The 23461-nt window shown below is 42.1% G+C and overlaps 1 protein-coding gene across 1 annotated transcript in view; it reads left to right on the top strand.

Moving 5' to 3' along the window:
* Nucleotides 1–23461, top strand: part of map3k22 (mitogen-activated protein kinase kinase kinase 22) — a 34786-nt gene that overhangs the window by 9252 nt on the left and 2073 nt on the right. The window contains exons 2-17 of the mRNA XM_068343726.1: nucleotides 1028–1111; nucleotides 1700–1744; nucleotides 6823–6932; nucleotides 8573–8610; nucleotides 11997–12096; nucleotides 12309–12425; nucleotides 12688–12802; nucleotides 14474–14607; nucleotides 15317–15390; nucleotides 16640–16701; nucleotides 18280–18351; nucleotides 18910–19074; nucleotides 20314–20462; nucleotides 20575–20706; nucleotides 21753–21882; nucleotides 23002–23179. Coding sequence (XP_068199827.1) covers nucleotides 1093–1111; nucleotides 1700–1744; nucleotides 6823–6932; nucleotides 8573–8610; nucleotides 11997–12096; nucleotides 12309–12425; nucleotides 12688–12802; nucleotides 14474–14607; nucleotides 15317–15390; nucleotides 16640–16701; nucleotides 18280–18351; nucleotides 18910–19074; nucleotides 20314–20462; nucleotides 20575–20706; nucleotides 21753–21882; nucleotides 23002–23179 — 1640 coding nt within the window. The 5' untranslated portion in view covers nucleotides 1028–1092. The remainder of the gene's footprint in view (nucleotides 1–1027; nucleotides 1112–1699; nucleotides 1745–6822; nucleotides 6933–8572; nucleotides 8611–11996; nucleotides 12097–12308; nucleotides 12426–12687; nucleotides 12803–14473; nucleotides 14608–15316; nucleotides 15391–16639; nucleotides 16702–18279; nucleotides 18352–18909; nucleotides 19075–20313; nucleotides 20463–20574; nucleotides 20707–21752; nucleotides 21883–23001; nucleotides 23180–23461) is intronic.

The following is a 23461-nucleotide window of genomic DNA, read 5'->3' as shown; positions in this document are numbered from 1 at the left end:
AGCAATGGTTTTCTTTGTGTTCCATGTTTGCATTCGTGTGCATGCCAGTTATTAATTCCGCTTCATTTTACATGTTAATGCAGCACAATGACAGAAGAAATGAGGCATTGTTATAGCACTCCTTTGCTCAAACACACCTACAGCTTAGAGGTAAACTAGAGACAATTTATTAGTCTGCAAATGATAGATTAGCTTGCGTCAAATACGTCTTTAATTTATCTCTGTGTCGCACTAAAAAAGCCTTCTTTGATTTTTGAACTTGTAACTTCTCTTTGGTCATCCAATTGATGGATGGAAACGCATTTTCAATAGCATAATGTGTTTCATTAGATCCAGTCTAGGTCATGTTCCTTTTTTGGGTCCGTGTGTGATAAGATGTGACAGTCATCGTCTGGAAAGTCAGGATTTCCCTTGGTTGTTATGTGAAGGTTTTTGCTTTGGTATACATGAAACAAACTGAGATCTTTTTGCCAAGCAGTTGGATTCTCTCTGTGGTTCATTATTCATATCTATTAATGGAACTAAAAAACAAATATAGATAAATTGAGCTTTTCTGTATCACATCATTATTGGATTTGACATCTGTTTTCGTTCTGGGAGTGCTAACGGTCTTCACTTGAAGAAGACATTGAAGCTTCATTGGTTCTCCAGGGCAAGATTGCTCCTCAGTCACCAAGCACTGAAGAATTCCTCTCCTGCTCACCCCTGCTTCTCTAATAAGGAGACTTTAGGGCCATAGCAGGATTTTGATAGCTTGAGCTCCAAGCAACAACTGACGCTTGTGGCTGTTTCGGAAAAAAGGATATGTCCATCTCAAGAGACCATCCTGGCGAAATAAAGATTAAACAAATGACCGATGTGGTGACACTGATATTGTGGGGAAAAAAAGGCTTTGTGTTGAAACACCATCTGCGTCCTGTTTTGTCGTTGTTTTTGTGCAATCGCAGAAATGTTATGTACACAGTGGAGGGAAAGTGGCACAGTTCTTGGATGCTGAAACCGCGTTGTGTTTGTGTTTCATTCTCAGGATGAAAACTTTGCTTGCAGAAAGAAGTTGAGCTCTGTGCTCGAGTTCAACAGGGCCACTTCCTGATGATGACAGTAAACATGGGTGAGTAGTAATGAAAATAGGCTCGTTGTACCTTATATTTACCTAAAGAAATTTGTGTGATTGTTGGGAAATTATCTTGTTTTTACAATGCTAATAACATATTGTTTTCCTGATCCTTCATTGGAAGCTTCTGGTTGCAAAATTTGGAGTCAGGCTTCAATATTGCATGCTTATTTACTCCTACCAAATTTATAAACACTCGTGCACAACATCTAAGCAAAACCAGCCCCTCACACACACACACACACACACACACACACACACACACACACACACACACACACACACACACACACACACACACACACACACACACACACACATAGGTTCTTCTATACACTACAGCTCAGAAAATAGAACCTCATGTGCATATATTTGCATGTGCAAAGAACTTGTAAAGACCTGGAGGAGTTGCAACTCATCCTGTCACTAAATGACCTCTGTGAACAAGGCTTGAAATATTAAGCAGATATCCTTTATTCCTGGCATTGAAAACCACAATACTCTGCATCAGCAGGGTGTTCATCCCCCATCTCTTCATTTTTTGACGTCAATCCTCTGTAACCAAAACAGCGTGTGTTTCCACAGATGACGGTCTCCAAAATGGACCAGGACTGCACAGAAACTCACAAGGTATGAAAATGTTAATCATCTCAGACAACAAACACTGCTGCAATCATGTTAATAGCATATGAGAGCCATCTTCATAGGAACATACCATGTTACGCCTCAGGTGTGTTTATTCATATATAAAAATGGATTCACATGACTTCTACGTCTTGACTTCATGGGGAAAACTGACATGTCCCTGTTTTCTGCATCATTGAGCTTCCTGTGTTTATCCTGTGAAGTATAGATCGACTTCTCCAGGCCTACTTTGGTGTGACCCGCTCTACCAGTGAGAGCCATATTGTAGTTGTATTTTTGGACTGTTGAGAAAACCAAGCGAGCTCTTTTTACTTGCCTCCAGTACTTTACCTTAGCTAGTCTAATTGCCTCCTGGACTTAGCTCAGACATTCTGCACAAACACTACAGTTATATAAATAAGTTATGGTAAAAAAACAAAAAATGGAAATGTTTCCCAAAATGTCAAACAATTCCTTAAATGTGATTTCCATGCAGGCTACACAAGGCTCTCTTTAAGAACACATTATGTTTCATTACAGTAGTGGAAACACTCGTGAACAGGAGACACGTTGTCACGGGCTTTAGATATTGAATTTTATTGTTTGCATAGACTTTTGGCATAGACCTTGTGTAAACATTAATTGCACATCTATTGTCACACACTCAAAATATTTGACATTACATCATCGTCTTTACTTTTGGTGAAAAATTAACCTCAGGGGTTAAAATGTCACACCCATTAGGTACTTAATTAACTGTATCAGAGTTCCAGCAGGCAGCAAGTTGTGCTTGGAATTTATAGTGAAACTTGCGTTAGAAGAGTGTGTTCGTGTGTGTGTGTGTGTGTGTGTGTGTGTGTGTGTGTGTGTGTGTGTGTGTGTGTGTGTGTGTGTGTGTGTGTGTGTGTGTGTGTGTGTGTGTGTGTGTGTGTGTGTGTGTGTGTGTGTGTGCGCGTGTGCGTGTGTGTGTGTGCTGCTGCCGAGTGAGGACACATTTGGCTCCAGCTGTTAATCCTGCTGGATGCCTTTGCCATGATGTGTCTCTCGGCACCAGGAAATCCCCTCAATGTCTTCATTCAGGCAGCCTGCCTCACACACGCAGTCGCTGCCTCGCTGGCCCTCACTTGCAAGCTGCAGCGGTGTAACCTCTTTATGCTAGTGTTTTAATACCCTTGGTACTTGCATTTCTAACTCCAAACTCATTTGGCTGCTCTGGCTTTGGAGATCATGCAACTACCCGCTAGAGGAAACAGAAGAATAACTTTTTCTCTGAATGAGAATAACTTCTCTGGAATTCCACCTTCATTTCACCCACTGCTACTTTCTGTGCTTTAGCTTGTGAAAAAAAAAGAGAGAAAGATAGAGTGATGATGCAATGCTTAGCAATCCATCTTCAATGTGTAATGTTTGCTCTCTTCGCACAGCTTCCTGGAATTCCCCTATTTCTTGCGCTAGTCACATTTTACCCAAGACATGAGAAGAAGCACCGAATAATAAAGTGCAAGAAAATACAGTCAACCATTATAGCTGTTGTTGACTCCAGTCACCGTAGCTGCTCCATGAGGCTGCTCCTGGCAGAGATGTGTGAGCTGATGGCTTTCCACTGTACTGGTGGTTAGCCTTGGCTGACCTTGGCCTGGCAGCGCCTGTGGACCGGGCCTCCGTAATGTAATAACTTCATTTATGGACGACCGGCACAACCGCATCCTTATGCCACCACGCAATTCTCACACTCTCACTGCCCTCTTCGCCAACCGACCCTCCCACTCTCTCCCCTACTATTATCCATGTCACATAAAGACACATGAAGGCATACGCACAAACACAGACACACATGAAGGCCTCTGGTGTTTGTTTTGTATCCTTGACTGCCGGTGTCGGGGTAGTCTGGAGCCGTGAGCCGGTAGAGGCGGCAATGAAACAACACTTGTACGAGAAAGAGACAGAAAATAGAAAAATGGATGGGAGGAAGCACTGAAGAGCATAAGATTTCATTATAAGACATTCATTTCTCTCACAAGATGTCATCTGATCAGAAGGAAAACCAGTTGAGAGCATTTTGGGAATTATCATTATCTACATTACACAGGTAAAAGATGCCACTTAAGACTGAAAACTTCATTGGTTAATGAAATGGAGTTACAGTAATGAAGCGCTTTCTTATTCTAAAATAAAATCTGTTCAAAGCAAAGCAAAACAAGACACAATTCTTCTTGTCTTGCATACATAGTAAAGCACAAAGCAGACCCTTGGATACTTAAAGCGTGGTCACAAATTGGCTGCGAATAAAAATGCTTTTTGCCGATGTATTTGACTGCTTCAATCAAAAATCCATTAATTTCCTGATGTGGAATATTATGGTCAACTCTGCTGCATATTCAGAGACAGTGACTCAGTTCCTTCCTGTTCAGAGAAGACGATCCTAGTCAAGCTGTTAGTCATCTACCACTCCTTGTACTTTAACTAGCCTCCCTCTTCCTCCTCCGTGTAAGCCCCGGCAGGAAGCTCCAGGTCGATACAGTGGAAGGGTGCTATGAAGGAACATTCTGTGGTCACATGCATGGAGGTATGCGGCCTGTTTGCATTCATTCTGTTCTCTATTATTCCTGATGTCTTATCTCTCCAACAAGCCGAGAAAAGACATGTGAAAGTAGTTGTCTTACACTTACCTGTGTGCGTCAGCACACTTAAAAAAACATCTGACAGAATGGAATGTGAGCACGGTACAACATACCACCACTATTGATTAGAAAAGTGTTTATTTGATTCTCTCTAATTAAAGTTTTTATTAGCCACTTATAAGGTGCCAAAAAAGTTCTTATTGTATGTCCCTTTCCCCTGACTCTCCTTATTTTCACTGTTTGCACTGTTGGCTGAGATTTTGTGGGTGTGACTCTTCTTATCGCTCTGTTTTATTTATCTGAAAGTGGAGGGGAGTGTTTGGGTCAATGGAGAGTGGAGTTGCATAGTGCCTTGCTGCCTCTCCTGCTGCTATATCGGGATTATCAAACAAGAAGTCCATGTCGCTTGCTGCTGCTGGGTGTTCACCTCTGACTGGGCCTGTTGGAGGTGAACATGTGTGATCGCCAGCAGACCCGGTTGGAACAGTGCTCCTGTGAAAATACCTTGGAGTGAAAAGCAAAATAAGGATGGATCTGCAAACATTAAAATTGCATCATTGCTTATTTCAGTAGGCTAAAGTCATGTTTGCAAGTTCAATTAATTGGCAGATCAGTGAGATCATTTTTTTCTTGTGTTCGTGTACTCTCAATGCAGGTGATGATAGTTTGTATTGGGCATTCCCAACAGGAAACCCAAAGACACACGACTGTGAATATGTTACAATAATTCAGTGCTCATAATTGAAATTTTACATAATTCTTTATTGGTCTCTTGACTGTCAATCGCTTGCGTTCCTTCCTTCCATTCCTGTAATTGTGCAGTTATTCGATTTACCTGCTCGGAGTGAATTGTCTCAACGATGCCGCTGATGTCAGTTCAATATGCTCAATCAGCTAAAACTCCACAGACATGGACTGACTACTGCTATTGTTGTGGGACACACTGCAAAAACTAGGGCCACAGATGATCACTGATGTCCTGACTTTTGTGAGTCATGGCCCTTGAAGTGTTCCGTGGTGAATCCTAGTACTATACAATATCCACAGCAGGGATCCACCTGATCCTTATTATTGAAGATTAGATATTTGTTGGATCCGCAGTCAAATTCAGTTTCTTCACCAGTGACATGATAAAATTTAGTGTTTCATTTGCATTCCACACTGGTATCCAGGTTTTAAATGTGGGACAAAGAACTGGAACCTGATCGGGAAACAGTTTCAGCGCAAACCGTGGTTTGTGGTATTAGAGCGGCTGTCGAGAGAAAAGCGTTTGTGTGACGCTTCCATGATCTGATTGTGTAAACCTGTTGGTAAGTGTGTCCCCTGGTCGGACCCAACAGTCTGGTCCATCCTTGCCAAGCAGCCAGGTACAGGTGCTGTATAGTTGGGGATCAGATGTTGCTTTGGACCCCATCTGCTCCCTTATTTATGCTAATATACTGCTTGCTGCTAACCTACTCTTGTGAGTGATGGTCCCACCGGTCGCTCACAAACAAAGATCTCTTGTATCTTAAAGAATACGACATTCTGCAGGTGCCGTTTGTGTAGTGTGGCACACACCTGGCCTGGTTTCTGCTTGTGAGCTTCATAATGAGTGTACCCAGCGCTCTGCTGACAGGCAGGCTGGAGCTCAGGTCAATGAGCTCTTCTTTATATGAAAATCACCTCACTAAGATAATTGGCTCTATTAAGGTCTCTTGATATGGTAATGTATGACGCTCTATTGCATGATTGCCCCCCTTATATACCAAAGTGAGTCGTTATCGTGTTAGTGTGTATGGTGGTAAATGAGACGTGAGAAATGCAGATCCGGCTAGATGCTGAGCGTCGCTCTTTGGCTAAATGAATTTTAAGGTTTTCCTGAAGAGCCTTTCTCTTGTCAGGAAGAAATTCTTCCTGAATTTTGAACATCAGAGTCAGCAGTCAGTTCTTGTTTTAGATCTCAGCTGCTGTCATTTCCAGCCAGTGTCTGACAAAAGAAACTGTTCGATTACAGGATGTTCCTGACATAAACTGCATGAAATAATAAAGTCTCATCAAAGACGAGACGAAACACTCACAACCACATCGGCACTTGCAAAATGAAATGCAATCATTAACACATGCTGCATTGACACACTTCCTTTTTTTTTCACAGCTTTTGTGTTCAGAGCACAGAGTTGAAGTGGAATCTGCATTGTTAGATTCTTCCTCATTGTCAGAATTCCTCACCTTGCTCACACCTAAATCACAGAAAAAATAAAGATTTGTGCAGTACAACCCACATGAAGCCATCAAAACAGATGTCTCCTAATCCATGATGCACTGAATGTCAAGGAACCGTCACATATTTAGCTTGTATCAAGTGAAACTATATATCTATAGGTTGTCTTCATTTGATATAACTTATTTATTTATTTTTAAATCTCAAATGAGTGGGAATGAATGCACATGACTGTTATTTTCTGTATTTTCTGCCTTCAGATGACGAGGAGGCACTGAACTCCATTATGAAGGATCTGGCAGCCCTGGGTCGCTGCTATACCCAGCAGAATAGCCACAAGCCAAAGAGCAGAACCTTACTCTACAAACAGGTACAGATGGCGTTTTAAGTGTTCATTATGTCAACACCTTCCTTCGGAGTTAAGGGTTACTGGTGGCTGAAGAAAGATTGGGGGGTCTGTGGGGATGGACAAGAAGAGCTATGGTCAAATCATGTCAATAATACTTTAGTTTACATGACTTCCATGACTTTAATTGCATGCTACAGGTACGAGCACACAAAGCAGCTGAGAAGATTTAGTCCTTGCTATAAGCTGTGCAAAATCAAATACTGAAATCTATTTTTTTGCAGATGAACATCTGCAAACTGCTAAAATTAGTTGCCAGTTTACTGTGGGTAAGCTGGTGGCAGTGATCCAATTACATAACATGGATGTATGAATGTTTTCACAACACAGACACTTAAGCTGATTGGTAACAGGCATTTATTCTTTGAATCGGCACATTCAGTATGCATCTACACATCAGGCACACCATGGGAACTATGTTTGTTAATGAACGTAAGGCATGTATATCAATACATGCCACCAAAACCGATCGGATTACGAACATCAAACTAAAGCCATCCTGCAGGTTCATTATCTCATTTGTTTGTTGTGAAAAGAGGTTCTTAACGCTGTAAAAGTCCTTTGAAAACTTTCTTGTTGTCTTTCTTTGTTTCAGAGGGTAAACATTTATTTGTTGCTGATAGCAAAGCTTTACAAAAGAGACTGCTTTTCACCTACTGGTCAAAATGGAATTGGGCTTACCCCCTTATTTATGAGATATATCCGTTCCTTATTGCATTTTAACTTAAACAAATGAATTACTTTACAACATAAAGTTAAGATTTTAAAACTTACGCTAACTCATTTACTTATCGATTTATATAAACGATAGTGCTGCATTTTTTTATAGAAATCATTTTACATTAAAATATGAATGATCTAACACAAAATATTAAGTTGTTTAAATTTGTTTTTCTTTAGTGCAATAAGAATAGAATTGAATGTTTGAGAGAATCTTAATTTCAATTACAGAAACAGAACATTGGAAAGAGAACATGTTACACTGTGAAGGTCAGACACAATGTTAAAGTCAGAATTAAAACTTTAAGTACCAGGCCTGTATAGCAGAATCAAATCCGGACATTGCTCCGCCATACTTAAGAGTCTGTTCATAGTCTTTGTTCACTGAAATTTTGTGCTGTTTTCTAAATTCATTTCCTCGTGCATTTGTTCCGTCTGTGGAATGCTAATTGGCAAATCCTCTTGAAGAACCAGTGTTTATTATGAGCCATAAACAAACAGTGAAGAGAGGAGAGTTTTGGCTCAAAGCGAGTCAGGGTAAACCCCGACTTTCTAGCCAGCGTTTGCGCTGATATGGTGTCAGTGTTAGTTTATCAGCATGACCTCATGTAGACTTGCAGGCTCCTCCAGATTCCTGCTTTATATAAATAGAAAACTTAGCTTGTGTCATGCTATCTTTCGAGTCAGGTTGAGATTGTGTTGCCTTTGTTACACTGAACAAAACCATAGCAAGAAAAAGTACAAAAAGCATTTCATTTTAAGACTTTCTGACACTGAAATTTGTTGTCCATCTTATCATTTTCATTTATTCAGCAGGCCAAATCCCACACACAGCCATTAATCATTTTAACTTTCCATTCTGTTGTTATTTTTCCTCTCAACAGGATTTAAGAGTCAAGCTGGAGCATGAGAGAGAAAAACGGTATGTTGGAACCTCCATATTGTTTTTTCTACTCCACTTTCCAAGCGTTAACTCTTCACTTCGGATCCTTTTTGTTATGCCTTGCAATGCCTGGGATTTTGAGTCGAGGGGAAATCGTAGTTACATGCCAGAGTAGCATAAAGAGAAGGAAAAATTCCTGCTCTGACATTTAGCCACGGCCTTGTGTTTCAGACTCGGACGGACCATTTGAGAGAGGGGAAAAAAACAGAGGGAAAAAAGAGAAAAGAATAAAAAGAGAAAAGAATAAAAAGAAAGAGGGCTCCAAGAGTGTCAGTTCAGTGTCCAGTCTTTCACACAGACCAAATTAATACTTCATCATCCGGTCTTCACATCCTTCACCCTCAAGCCATCTGTCCTCCCTCCACCATTCTCAGAGTTACTCAAGAGTCTGAGCATGGTTACAATCACGCTGTCTGACGACACTCTGAAGAGCCGCTTTTACTACATGGCGCCTCAAGTTCATTCAGGCCACTAATCAAGCTAAGGTGCCTCATTGTAAATAACAAATTGTTTGCTTGATTTTGTCGACACAGACTCACAAAGCATCCATACATGGAGCTGCAAAGTCAGAGGTACTTGATCGCAGAGATCCATTGTCCTCTTGAAACCTTTATTCTGACAGTCTGCAGTTATCCAAACAACTAAGGAGGGGGAATTACAAACATGACAAGATGTTACAGTGGGAAAACAACAGAGATACTGACCAGATTCTTAAATAATTGCTTTGATGCAGCAGAATATAAACCAGGGGAACGGGAATTGATTCAGTGAGGCTCTGACTAGAAAGAGAAGGAAACGGTTCACTCCTCCAGCAGAATGCGGATTTACGTCGGACCTCTCTCACTCTTTCACAACTCTAATTGGCTACTGCTGAGAAGGAGATGTGATTCTCATGTCTCTGCATTTCTGTCTCCCCTGTTTCTCATTGTCTCTTTCTCTTGAGCTTCCCTCACACTGAAAGACGCCATCCACTGCCTTCATATGCAGCTCTCTTGCATTTTGCTTTTCCTCTCACTTTTTCTTAAGTCATATCATCAGTTAATTATTTTCATGTTCTGCTTGTTTGAGTTCTGACAGCTTTCACTTTTTAGAACCTGTTTTGGAAAACAGAAGGATATCCTGAGTTTGTTACCTCAAGCAGTTAAATAATAATGTCACATTGTCACTTTAGTATGACTAACATATTGATTTATTCAAACCTGCCATAATCAACATTTATATATTAACAATGGGTCACACTATTGTGTATATAAGTGTTCACTGATAGTGACATATCCACAAAGACCCTGCAGTTCCTGACAACTCTGCGGTGTAGTTTCGGCTCACCGTTCACTTTTCTGGTCTGCAACGTTACTGTTTTTGTTCGCTTTGACTGATTTTACCAGCAGGCAGCTGTTTCCTGCAAAGGAGAGGGAAAATACTCTAAAAACGCACAACTCTCACACCACTAAATGGCCTACCAATCAATTTAGGGATAAGTTGGTAAAGTAGTGGAGCAATAAGCAGCAAAAAAATAAGAATGATAGTTTTTTTTTGCAGAAGATTTAATAGTCAGTCGTATGCCAAGTAGTCAGCCATGCTAACTTAAAATGTCAGTGCTTCCCCAAGGAGTCAAATATTTATACTGTAGGTTAACAGTTTCTTTTTCCAGAGACAAATATATAGCATTGACCAAAGCAGCATTGCAAATTATAACAGTGAGATAAATGACCCATAGTTGGGTCATTATAAAAAAATACTCAGCTCGGTGAGGAAGTGCTTACAAAGAAAACAGAGTGGAAGTCAAACGAGCTCAAGAACTCCAAATCAGATTATGAAAGTTCAATAAGGTCACCTTTAATATGATCAAAATTATGAAGAATCTTTCAATCTTGAGGACACAGATCGTATTTTATTTTTATACCATCAAAAAAAAAGAACAATTACAATCAAAGTTGCAGCACCAGCGTTAATTACACGTTATACAGTATCAGGTATCCAAAGTCCCTGAGTCAGGATAACCGTGTTGTCGGTCGACAATGGAATCTAATTGGATGGTCTCTCTTTTCATTGGCAAGTGCTGAAGGTTTGGGGCAGGAAATAAGAGCTTTGTCTCTCTTCCCCCTGGCTCTGCCTCAGGGTCTCCTGCCAGAGAGTGAAGGAACAGCGCCAGACCTTTTTTGTGTGCATGTGATTCCGTCCATGAGAGAGAGAGAGAGTGTGCTGGGATGCGTGAAGGCATTTTTTTCCCCCTCGCAAATCTGTGTGTCCACATGTTTGCACGAAGGAAGGAAAGCCATATCTTTCGAAGCAGCATCCTAATACTCCCGACCCCCACCCCCCCCATCCACATCCCTCCAGGACTTTATCAGACACATCAAGTATAAACAGAGATGGAGAGCATTTAGCAGTGCTGCTTGACTCTGATCTGCAAACCTCCCTATTCCCAGAATCCTCTCCTCAAATGAGGGAACCAAGCAGTCATTAAGATAGGCAGAGCTTTGGCCTCTGATGAGGAAATGATGGGATAAAACAAGTGCTTTTATCAGGATACTACAAAGAGATAGCGGGTTGCAGATTCTTCAGAAGCAGAGAGTGAGGAAGAAATGTCTCAGAGAATGTCCTTCTCTTTTTCTCCTTTTATTTTGTCAGGCTGTCTCCTTCATTTTTTCCTTTCACCGTCTGTAAATATCTCTGTATCTGTATCTTTCACTCCGTCGCTCTTTGAAAGAGGAGGGAAAGACACACATCCTGCTGCTTTTGCTGCCGCTCCAGAGTTTTTTTTTTCCCCTTTCCTCTCAGGAAGTTTCCCATCTGCCTTTGTGCTGGCTTAGTGAAGAGGCCTAGTGGTGTTGAAACAGTGGCCGATGCGCTCACTGATTGGGAAGCACACACATACATGTGTAGGGGTAAATAAACACACACATGTCCAGATAGAAACCCTCATACGTGCCTGGTGTGCACATGCATTTTGTGTATGTAGAAGTAGAGTAGAGAATTATTCTGGCTCTGTCGGTTTAAATTGTGATAATTATTGCCACTTAAGCACCAGTTTGCCCTCTCCTTGATCCAGGTGTCTGTTTTCTTCTTCTTACCATGCTAACATCATCAAATTGTTCACAAAGCTATTCTTACTTGATCATCCAATCCAAGGACATCTTCACATGTTCGACTCCCTTTTTCATTCTTTCTGCTCCTCTTCTCTTCTATTTTGTCTCATTATGCCTTGATGAAATTGAGACCAACTTGTGAACTATGAGCAATTCTAGCTGCAAGTCAGCCATACTCGCTCATAGTTGACAAGTTAAGTGTGAGCTTGTGAAGCTAGACATGACACCGTCTTCTTACTCTGACCCCTGACCTTGCTACTGTTCCTTGTTTCCCAGAATCATCCCGTTTCAGAGGCCGCTGTTGATCAAGGAGCTGCTGCAGAAAGTGACCGAGGCTTTTGGCCAGCAGATGGACATGTTCTTCATGGAGAAAGAGGTGTGAGAACAATCACACAACAAATATGATTAAGTGTTACAAAACAACGAAGCAAATTTAACCCTTATTCCATTTCCATTTCCGTCTTGCATTTGTGCATCTTCTCAGATTCATAATAATTTCTTACGCATCCATTGATATTTTTTGGATGCCTTCATGATGATAAATGATCAATTAAAGGTCATGCACTGTATGTCTTCTTGTCCTATTAGTTGCTTCTGCCGCTGAAGACCCAGGAGGACCTGGATCAGGCAGTGTTGACATTGGGGTGCAGCTCGGTGGCCAATGGGCTACTCAGGATTCTGCTAAAAACTCCTAAGCACAACCATGTGAGTTCCTGACAATTGGCATTTCTTGAAGACATGAATCTTATCAGTAGATAGATCTTTACAGCACCGGTTTTGCTGGGTCGTTAGATTTAAATATGAATCATGAAACCTTCAGTAACATTCAGTTGCATCATAGCTGAGGGGAATTCCTTCACTGATATGATCATGTGACACAATGATAACGTAATGCTTATTTGCTCTCTTGACGTTGATCCCTTTCTTCCTCCTCCTCCTCTTCCTCTTTCCTGTGTTATTTTTGCAGTACTTACAGGTGAACAGCAGGGACAAACAGAGTGAAATGAGATCATCGCGATCACTGGGAGACCTGAAGGGATCCCTGCTCAAGGGCAATGAGAGAGTGCGCAAACACTCAACAGGTGCGTCAAAATGTAGACACAGAGTCTTTGTCCATGGAAGCCCTTGTATAACTCTTCCATCAGGAGTTATACGACGAGTTTATGGGAGAGTGACCAAATTCTGCTTATTCCATTTGCTTTTCAACCTGCGAGGCCTCAGCTGTGGGTCGTCAAGGTCTGTGCGCAAAGCAGAGGCCATTGTCATAGAGATGTTAAGGCCTGCTATCTAATCTACCTTGATAAGACAGCGCTTTGATTGTGCCGATTATAAACATGTTAATTCTTGTATTTAAATAGTTTAACATACCTGAGGTCACTCTCCAGTGTAAAAACCAGGTGAGGAGATCTTAACCACTCGTCTATTTTGTGTTAAGCCACCGGAGATTGTTAGCTTAACTAGCAGAGACTGGAAATAGAGCAAACAGCTAACTAGCCTACTTTTGTCCAATAGACACAAATTATGTCCAGCAATACATCTAAATCACAACAATTAAGATCTTACATTGTATTTAATGTATTTTAAGCATCTCAAAAAATTAATGTCAAATCAAAACTAGCTTGAGATGCGGCAAAGTAAAACTTTTCTTTTTAAGCTTAACATTTAGCTTAGCTAAGATGAATTCTGTAGCTTTGTATTTAGCAGACTATTGAATAAATGGGAAAGTGGTATCAGCGGGCCCTCCTGTCTTGTTTGGTTAAACAGTACGAAGTTTTATTTTGCGCTGTGACATACCACGGCTACCTTAGTGCTACTCATCCCTGTCTTCCACATCTGAATGTTTTTCTCAACTGACATCAGGTGTGTCCAGAGAGGTCAACGTTATATTCATATCTCAACCCTGAAACATGCAGAAATGTCCAGCTCTCGCTTCTGCATTGCATTCACGTCACTCACTTGATGATCGCTGTCAGCACCAGTGTGTCTCACCAAGACCGAATAGCGTCGGGGCTGTCACCATTTCGACTCTTATAAATTGTATAGAATTACCCGCTCACTCCCAATCCCTCCCCCGGCCAGCCACGAGTCGGAGCGTCAGGGGTATGGAAGTGAAGGGAGTGGTGGCGGATCAGTGTTGACAGGAGAGCTTTCACACTGGATGGTTGAGCGAAGATGTTATGTGAGCCCGGATACCTCGATGATATATAGCAGCGGCGGTAGAGGAGTGGATGGAGATGGGGAAGAGGCAGAAAAAGGCTCAACTGTGGAATAAAAGAAAGATGTTATTTAAGTTTCTGTCTAAAGTAGATGGTTTATTTGACCGTTCCAGTACATCTTTGGCACCTTTTGACCTCAGTGTACTTTTCTCGTCAACAAACAACAGTCAGACTTCCAGTCTTACGGTTTCAAGGACAAATGGTTAGTCTCCACTGCAGCTCATCCGGGGGAGCGTTTGTCACAGTAATTAAGGTTAAAGGTGGCAGAAATCTGGTTTAGTAAATCATTCCTCAAAGACCTGGCAATGTTAAGCTTGTTCCCATGAATAACACTGTGACGTTATTTTCTCCTCTCTGCCCCCACTTTCATCTCTTTATCTTTCTTCCTTTGTGCTTTCGGCTTTCCTTTTCACCGTCACCGCTCAATTTCTCCTTTTGTTTTGTGTTTTTATATTTCTCATGCTTCTCCGCATTGAATTCTTCCATTCCTCCTCTTTTACTCACTGCTCCTCGCTCTTTCTTCACGCTCCTATCCAGGTTCCTTGCACACAGGTCGAACGTCCCCGCCTCCTGGGAGCGTCCCTGAGGAGCAACAGCAAATTGCCCGTCAGGGCTCCTACACCAGCATCCACAGTGAGGGGGAATTCATCCCAGAAACCCACGACCCAAATGTAAGAAAACATCTAAAAAACACAAGAAAGTCATGGTCATGGTTTACCAGAGACGTGGTGTAATGAATGTGGTTACATTAAATATTTATCAATATTGTCACATCATAAACTCAACAGAAACCTGCTAGACAATATGTATATATTGTAGTCCTAGTTAATGCACAGTAATGGCCCAACTTCACAATGGTTTAATTGGCTGTTTTACATGACTTGGCTGTGAGGAGGTCTGTGTTTGACAAAAGGCGTCAGATGTCTGGACTCGTTGTAGAGAAAAGTGAAGTCTACATCCCCCCATTATTTTTAGCTGGGACATCTGAAGAAGAGATATATTCCAGACTGTTTTACTGTCATAAATCAAAAGCTACAAAAAATCAAATGTCTAGAAAACAAGAAGGTCCCACGATAAAGGTCCTGAGGAGTGTGCTTTTGGTATTTAGCTTTAAACAAACCTTTTTAATGATCTACTCGTTTCTCGGGGACTTTCCTTATGACAGTTTATTGTGAAATCCTTATGACAGCATTTTAGAACTGTTTTAAATGCAACTGCATATAACATTTGCATGCATTCTTTGAAGAGAGCCGCTTATGACTTTGCTTTATAATTTTATTTTTATTCTGCAGTTGTACTTTGTTTGCACTGCTGTATACTCTCTTCCACATGATTGCATGCTTTGTGACCCTCAATTTCTTGTCTTATCATGTCTGTCAGATGTTGGATCCTTTTGGGAGTGCAGACAACTCACTGTCAAGCAGCTGTCAATCAATAGATCAAGCGCTGGACAGGTGAGTCGTCATGCTGTGTGTGTGTGTGTGTGTGTGTGTGTGTGTGTGTGTGTGTGATGCGTTAAGTCCTTTTATGGACATGTTTTTCTAGTGATAAGAGACATGGTTTGCATGATAGTATTCCATGCCTATTACAGCATGTTGATGCGCACCTGTATTTTACACAGACAAGCACACACACACACACACACACACACACACGGACACACACGCACACACACACACACACACACACACACACACACACGGACACAAACGCAGACATGCACACGCACACACACACACACACACACACACACACACACACACACACACACACACACACACACACACACACACACACACACACACACACACACACACACACACACACACACAAGTAGAAGCAACCAGATGCTGTCAGTGAAGTTTGCGATCATTGTCAGAGGGCAGCAGAGTTCCCTGACCCTGCCTGAGCTGCCCCTGTGGAAAAAGCAATTGGGTCAGTTTGCTGTTGCCATGGCAATAAAACTCTTATCTAGATGCCTGGATTCCTCTCTTATCATAAGAGAAAAAAGAGAGCGAAACAGACAGAACGAGTGGGAGATGTAAAAGTGTAGAGCTAGAACAGGCTGGATGTGAGGACTGAGCCAGGAAATGAAAAGTGGTGAAAGAGTGAGTGTGAAGCTGGAGAGAGAGCGAGAGAGCGAGGTGTGGAAGAGTGAGGTTAAGAGAGAGAGGGAGAGCGTAGGACGGAAAGAGCTCTACCTGCACGAGGCTTATCTGGGCTCCAGGCTGCAGAACAATGGCAGGAAACGAGCGCATGGAACTTTTCCCTTGGAGCGGGCATGCGTGCCCCTTATCCAGGGTCTCGTGGCCCCACGCCGCCCTGCGGTCAACAGAGACGTCACTCTCTCCCAGGTCGGCAGGGCTGTCCACAGGCAGGCCAACGAGTGTAGGAGGATAGGAAGGTGCCCGATGGACATATTAATGATACAAAGCTGGAGTTCAGCAGTTTAAGAAACTTCGCTTTCACTTTCTAGTTTTAAATACGGACTGTTTCACAACAGTCATCTTTTAATAATTCCCCACTTTGTTAACATCAACTGTGACAGAGAGAAGTGTTTTGCATGCATAAGTCATTTTTACACATTTTGTCCTGCTTTTCAGTCCAACAGCTGCTGCCAGACCCCGTTTGAAGATAAGGGGAAATTACTGCCTGGAATAGCAAACAATTTTTCAACTTTTTCCACTCTGTTCTTTTTTTCAGTCCTCCTTTCTCGCAGAACAACCGTGACAATAATTACCTGAACCTCAACTATGAATACAAAGGTAAGGGGTGGAATCTGCAGCAGATCAAAAAAAAAAAAGTTTCACTCAGACAATATATTATGATTAAAACGAGGAGGAAAAAAAGCCTCATTATTATAACCTTTGTTCTGTTATTACTTTTTGTTCTGTGGTGATTGTGGCAGCAAAAGCCCTTTTTCAGATTAAAGACTGATGGTCTTTTTTATTTGCTCAAAATTACTTTTACTCATTTTTTATAATCATTTAGCATCTACTTTCAACCATCCTATAGTTTATTTCTCTTTCCACTATTCTTGCATTTACACATCTCTATCTTACATTCATATCAAATTTGCATTTGTTTTCAATTCCCGTTTTTATATTCCGTATTAATTTATGGTAAGCTCTTTGAGCTGCATTACTTGCATGAAAATTGCTAGACGAAGAAAATTTACTCTGATTATTATTGCTTCCTGTACTACTATACTATAATACTCTCTTGACGTTACCAGTGTGCAGGAACGTTATGTTATTTGATGGTTTTATTTGATGGTTGTATTTATTTTTTCAAACTCCACATCCTTATAGTGGCCGCTTCGGGTTATTTTTCACCACTTCCATTTTTATCATCAAGTTCTCATCCTCAGCTCTATGTCCGCTTTTCCTTCAGAACATAGATCAAATGCATCAGGATGACAGATAGCGCCACACTCATCCCCATGAACTGATGAACCACAGCAGCATTCCCAGTCTGGCCATTTCCATTTCATTTTCATCATCCCCTGCACTTTAAATTAAAAAGGGAGTTGCTGCCTGTTGTGCACAGAGACCAGGAGTATAGGAGCTTCATATAGCTGAAACAGCAGTGGACTTGTAATGCACGTGCCTGCAAACACGCATATGCATGATTATCCCCTCCCAGATGTAAAGCTGTGTGGCCCCTCCTGGTGAGGCCTGCAGTATTTGTTTACCATTCTCTATGAGTAGATTTTTCCTCTCCATCCCGCGCTGCCAAGCACAAAAAATAACTCTCGTCTCCATGGGATACGGCCACAAAAACATTGCGAGGGGAGGCAGTCATCTGACAGAACAGCTGCTTTCAATTGCAAGTGGCTCCGCTGCTCTCCATTCAGTGTGTGTGTGTGTGTGTATATGTGTGTGTGAGAGAAAGAGAGAGTGTGTCAGCACTCTCCTGCGTCAGCAGCGCTCCCCACCTGCCTTTAGTTACTGCTCCGCTGGGTTCTTAGCTGAGGCTAAGCTAGCACACACGAGCTGTTTTCACTGTCTGTCTTGGCCGCGGCGAGGCAACACAACGGCTCTGTTCAGCATGTGAAAAGCTGTCTTCCATTTGACTCGACTTTGATTTGGCACGCCGTAGCAGTGCAGCGTCTGTCAGATGTGATCAACTGAAATGTGAAACTCTGTCATCTTTATTAGGCCTCGGTTTGTGTTTCTGACCACCTCCAAGCAATTAAACCCGCATTAGTGAACTGGTGAATAAACACAAAGCTGTAGATTGAGAAGTACTGTAATTTTAAGGGGGGAGGGGGATGCGAGGTGAGTTATTAAAGCTTCACTGATCTTCTAACTGAAGACTTTGCCTCATTCCTGTCTCCTCAGGTCGCCATGGGAAAGGGGGGACTTTCCCTCGCCAGTTTCAGCTGCCCAATCGCAGCAAGGATTATGGAGACCGTAAGAAACCGGCTTTTCTAGAGCAACAACAACACCCCTATTATGACACAGATTAAACAGATATGTTACTGTGTGCATAGGAAAACACATCCAGGCACACACCACAACCAGACATTGTTTCTGTGTCTCCTCACGTTTCTTCCACTTCTCCAGATAAAATATTTAACATATTGTCAGCTGCATTTTTTTTTCAATTCATATGATAGATCTGCTTCTCTGGCTTGCTGTTCCAGGCAGCTGCTAGCGATTGCTTACTCAGAGGGTAACCTTGGCTAGCAATGATTTACGTTTCCCTGCGGTGAACCCAAACTTGTATAAAAACACAGCTCTCTGCTTCCTGTCTGAGGGGAAGTGGGACCGAGTGGCAAGAGGCACTCTGCTCAGGGTGGCCTAAGTGTTGGCCAAAAGCTCACCCTCTGCACAGCACCTGTAAAGTGACTGTGTGAAAACTAGTCGTAGTAAAAACAAAAGATGCAGCTCTGTATGTGCGTATATATGTGTGTGTGTGTGTGTGTGAAGTCATTAATACGTCCATTTTTTTTTTATGTGTGTTTTCAGGTCGCAGGACACTTCCGCGCAGCTTCATGCCACAGGAGAACCTGTTCCAGCTGGTTCCTTCCAGTCGCACACGCAGCTATAATGGAGACAGTACTCTGCAGTACAGCGACCTGCGCTCGCTGGGTCGCGCCTCTGACAAAAGCTGCCAGCGCAGTACATCCAAGTGTAAGTAGAACCATAAAAGTCATATAATGTTTCACCCTAAACACACTATATAGACAGTCCTTGGTAAAGTTAAGCTCCGGCTGCTGATTGGTGTTCTAACTCAGGATGGATCCTCTGGAGAATGAAACAAAAACTGATAAACCAGACATGAAAAGACTTGTTTTCTTCTGTTTGTTAAGAGTAGCGATTTTAGACATTGGTTATTTTTCATTTGGAGCTATTAACCACATTATACAAATGCATTTGTACTTCCTTATATTTATTGTAAAACAGGAAGGTGGCTTCTTTTTTCACATGACTGTTTCAGAAATACAAATTTTTGCCAATTTTTGAGAGTTTACTCTAGACCAAGCTGTCGCACAGAAGTTTATTTTGAGATAAAATTCATTTGAATGGTATACTTTTGTTTCTCTTATCAATGGAAAGTGAATGTAAGTAAAGTGAAATTATCAGTACCAGTAATTCTAGAATCCAATTAACATATCCTGGAAGACTTGGACAACACTGAGCCTTAAAAAGAAAAAACAAGGATTTAAGACAATGGAGTCAAAACAAGGATCATCTGTTTTCCAGTGATTACTCTACAGCTGTCAAATATGTTTTTATTTATAGTAGGCAGTAATGGGGTGCTGAGTGTAAAGTCCTGAAATGTAAAGTATTACTGTCTGCGCAGGCAACAGAATTCCCCTCTCATCACCCATGTCGCAGGCTCTGTCCCCATTCGGTCCTTGGGATGCTTTGCCCAGAAATTGTCTTGACCATAAAACCAAAGCTCAGCAGTCTGTGGTTGATGTGTCAGTCTCCACTATCCCTCTCACCCACACATGAACGTTCTGTCTACCCCGACCACAAAGACGGTTGTTAATACCAAAACAAAGTGTCAGAGTCTGGGCCTCTGAAGATTAGAGTTATTGAGATGCTCTTTCTCTCTGTAGGTTCTGACGACTTTCTGTCGGCTGAGTGCAGTTTGACTCCGATATCTGTGGGTTTCCCCCTTCTGAGAGGGTCTGCAGTGGGAATTATTTAACACTGCTGCGGTAGATTGTGATGTCTGGTCTTGGCGAAGTTGGGTTTAACAACTTGCAGGCCGATTTTTTTTTTCCAGTGGATTTAGATGCAGGCTCCAGTGTTGGAGTTGCTCAAATCAGTATATCATGAGGGATCTGTCTGCCTGTGGAGGACTGGCAACAAAATGAATCACTCGTGGGTATTCATCACATGGTGTTTGTTTTCCTGCAGCGCCACGGGCACCAGTCAACTGGCGGCAGGGAAAGCTCCTGGGTCGTGGAGCATTTGGCGAGGTCTACCTCTGTTATGACGCCGACACAGGCCGCGAGCTGGCTGCCAAACAGGTGCCCTTTGACCCTGACTGTCAAGAAACCAGCAAGGTGAGACAATAGAAGTCACTGACAGCATGTTTTTTAAGACGAGATTGATTTTACGATTCAAGATTAAAGTTACATTTTTTTTATTTGTTCTCTACAATGCATTTGTCTATAGGAGGTGAACGCTTTGGAGTGTGAGATTCAGCTGCTGAAGAATCTGCGTCACGAGCGGATCGTTCAGTACTACGGTTGCCTGCGGGACCTCGAACAGAGGAAACTCACCATTTTTGTTGAGTTCATGCCTGGGGTGCGTACAAGACATTTATAAGTCACATGCAATAAAACAGCAAGGAAACGGCCCTAATAGCAATATCTGAGGATGTCATGCTCTTTGAGTTGTTTTGGCTGTAAAGATAAGTACCAGATATGTTAACATAAAATCAAACCCGTACTGGCCACATCTGCTCAAATCCAATGTTGAAATATCACCAGCTGTTAACAAGTGTGTCCTCAGTGGTTGATGTCAGCACAACAGTTCAGTTTATGAGATAATTTTCTCGCTAAATGAGCATCTTAATGAGGCTGTCGCCTGTGGACCACGTCCCTCCGCCTGTTTTCAATATTTCCTGTGATTTTTTTTCCCCCTGAGTGGCGTTGAATGTCTTAGTCACACATTGTCTGAAACTTGGAAATGTTTACGTTCCGCTCGACTTTGCTGGCAGAGGAAACAGAGGAGGTGACAAAGCCAAGTTTGACTGTTACTGTTTGACACGACTATACCAGTGTAGGACACCGACTAAGTCACCCGCACTGGTGGTTGAAGTGGGGGGTGGGGGTGGAATAAGTGCACCTTTGAAAGCCGCAGAATTGTTGAGGTGACTAAATAATGGCTGAAGAGAGTTTGAGGGGTTTTACGATGCCAAGACGTCGTCGGGGTGTTGTTGGATCAGAGCTTTACTGCTGTGATTTTCCTCATGAGGAAACGGGAAATGAAAGGAAATGCAGGACATTGGAGGTGACTGGATGTGCAATCCAGATGATTGATTTTAGCAGGTTGTCTGTTTATATATCGGGTTTTCGCACTCCAAAATTGGCTCACAGGCTCTTTCCGCAATAAAACAATTAATTGTTCAGATAGAAAGAACGTATGCAACCATATTTACCGTGAAATCATGGTTATATCAGACACCAAATGATTTTGTGTCTATTATGGGTATCTTTCCAAAGCAGAATTTGTGAAATTTATACATTGATGATCAATAACAACAGCAGAGACACTGTGAAGATCATAAATGCATTTCTAAGGGCCACTAATTCTCTGTCTGGGTTTCTGGTTTTTTTTTCTATCTCCAGGGCTCAATAAAAGACCAACTAAAGGCCTATGGGGCCCTGACTGAGAAGGTTACAAGGAGATACACCAGACAGATCCTCCAAGGAGTCTCCTACCTGCATAGCAACATGATTGTACACAGAGACATCAAAGGTGAGTCTCTTGAAAAGGTCGGGATATGCTTTAAATTGGATTTACAACAAATGAACACCCATATTTGACACACAGACTCGGACGACAGTGTGTAAACAGAAAATCTTTATGGTGAGGTCGCTCCCGAGAACACTATAAATCCATTGATTTCGTCCTGGCTGACATTTCCTCATTTTGTTATTCACCATCTACAAAGAGAGCATGGAAATGTGCTATTTTGAACTGTCGGTTGAGATAAATTAGGTTTCATGCTGGTGAAATCGACCAGGCTAAAAATGTACAACACCGGATGGAAAGGTTTTAGTTTGGCTGCCCACAGCTTTGGGAGTCACTGCTTCGCTTAGCGACGGCCAAGAGCAGCGAAATATACCGTCTGGTGGGAAAAAAAGATAGTAGGTCTCGCGGGACATGGGCTCCGTGAGAGTAGATGTGTGTGGGATTTTCCACCTAGTAATTCTCGTCATGTGTAATATACGGTGTGTGTTCATCTCACTACACAAGAGCTCCTCTGTATGCAGTAATAAGAGCTGTCAGTACATGGGGTTTTTTGATAGAGCTTAGCATCTCAGCCGTGACATTAGACTCTGCAGTTTCTGCGGAGAGTTCATTTATTGGAGAGTCTCGCGGCAAATGTATCGACAGTGAGAACATAATGACAAAGGTCTCGCAGACTCACGACCTCTCAAGCTGTCCACACCACAGTAGACGCAGATTGTGAATGGCGAGTGGCGTACATTAGTCACTGATCAAACAAGTGGCGTTCCTGGAGGAAATGGGATAGACACAGCTAGAATTTGGAAAAGTACTAGAGGAAGAGAAGAAAGGGTGTCTCATCCACGTGGAGCAGACAGTTCGAGTTGATGTTAAGGTTTCTGACGTGTGATGCAGGAAAACTTCAGTATTTGTGGAGTTGCATAGTGTGGTATTTATGCAAAAGTGGCCTGTTTTGATATTTTAGTCTGACATCACGACTGTAGGAAAAGTTTCCGCGGCTAAGGCTCTGGCTCTTTGTAACTTCACTGTTAAAGCAGACCACATTCAGCGGACCTTCAAAGAGGTTGAACGGCTCACAGGAGACTCTTGAATAACTCTGAGCCAGTTTTGTTTTCCTTCCACCAGGTGCTAACATCCTGAGAGACTCATCAGGGAATGTTAAGCTGGGAGACTTTGGAGCCAGCAAACGTATCCAGACCATCTGTATGTCTGGTACTGGAATCAAGTCTGTCACTGGCACCCCCTACTGGATGAGCCCAGAAGTCATCAATGGGGAGGGCTATGGTCGCAAAGCTGATGTATGGTAAGAGTAAGAGCAGATGGAACTTTAACAAAGCCCAACAAAATGCTGCAGCAAAAGAAGTATTCTTTTGCATTGAAAGCTAAGTAAAGCAGCACACTGTTGAAATATAGTAGTTGTTTTGTTGTCGACCAAGACATGAACATTAACTTTAGATAAAAAGATGTAACTAGGAGTCACTCAAAAAAATACTTCAGCCAAACCTGATAAATCGTGAAAAAGTTTTATCATGGAAGAAACTTTTTGTCAATGTCATCATTCACAGCCTCTGAAAGAAGAAATGAG

This window comes from Antennarius striatus, chromosome 20 (assembly GCF_040054535.1).
Source record: "Antennarius striatus isolate MH-2024 chromosome 20, ASM4005453v1, whole genome shotgun sequence".
Taxonomy (NCBI): Eukaryota; Metazoa; Chordata; class Actinopteri; order Lophiiformes; family Antennariidae; genus Antennarius; species Antennarius striatus.
Note: the sequence above shows the minus strand (reverse complement) of the source record. Positions and strands in the feature narration are given on the sequence as shown.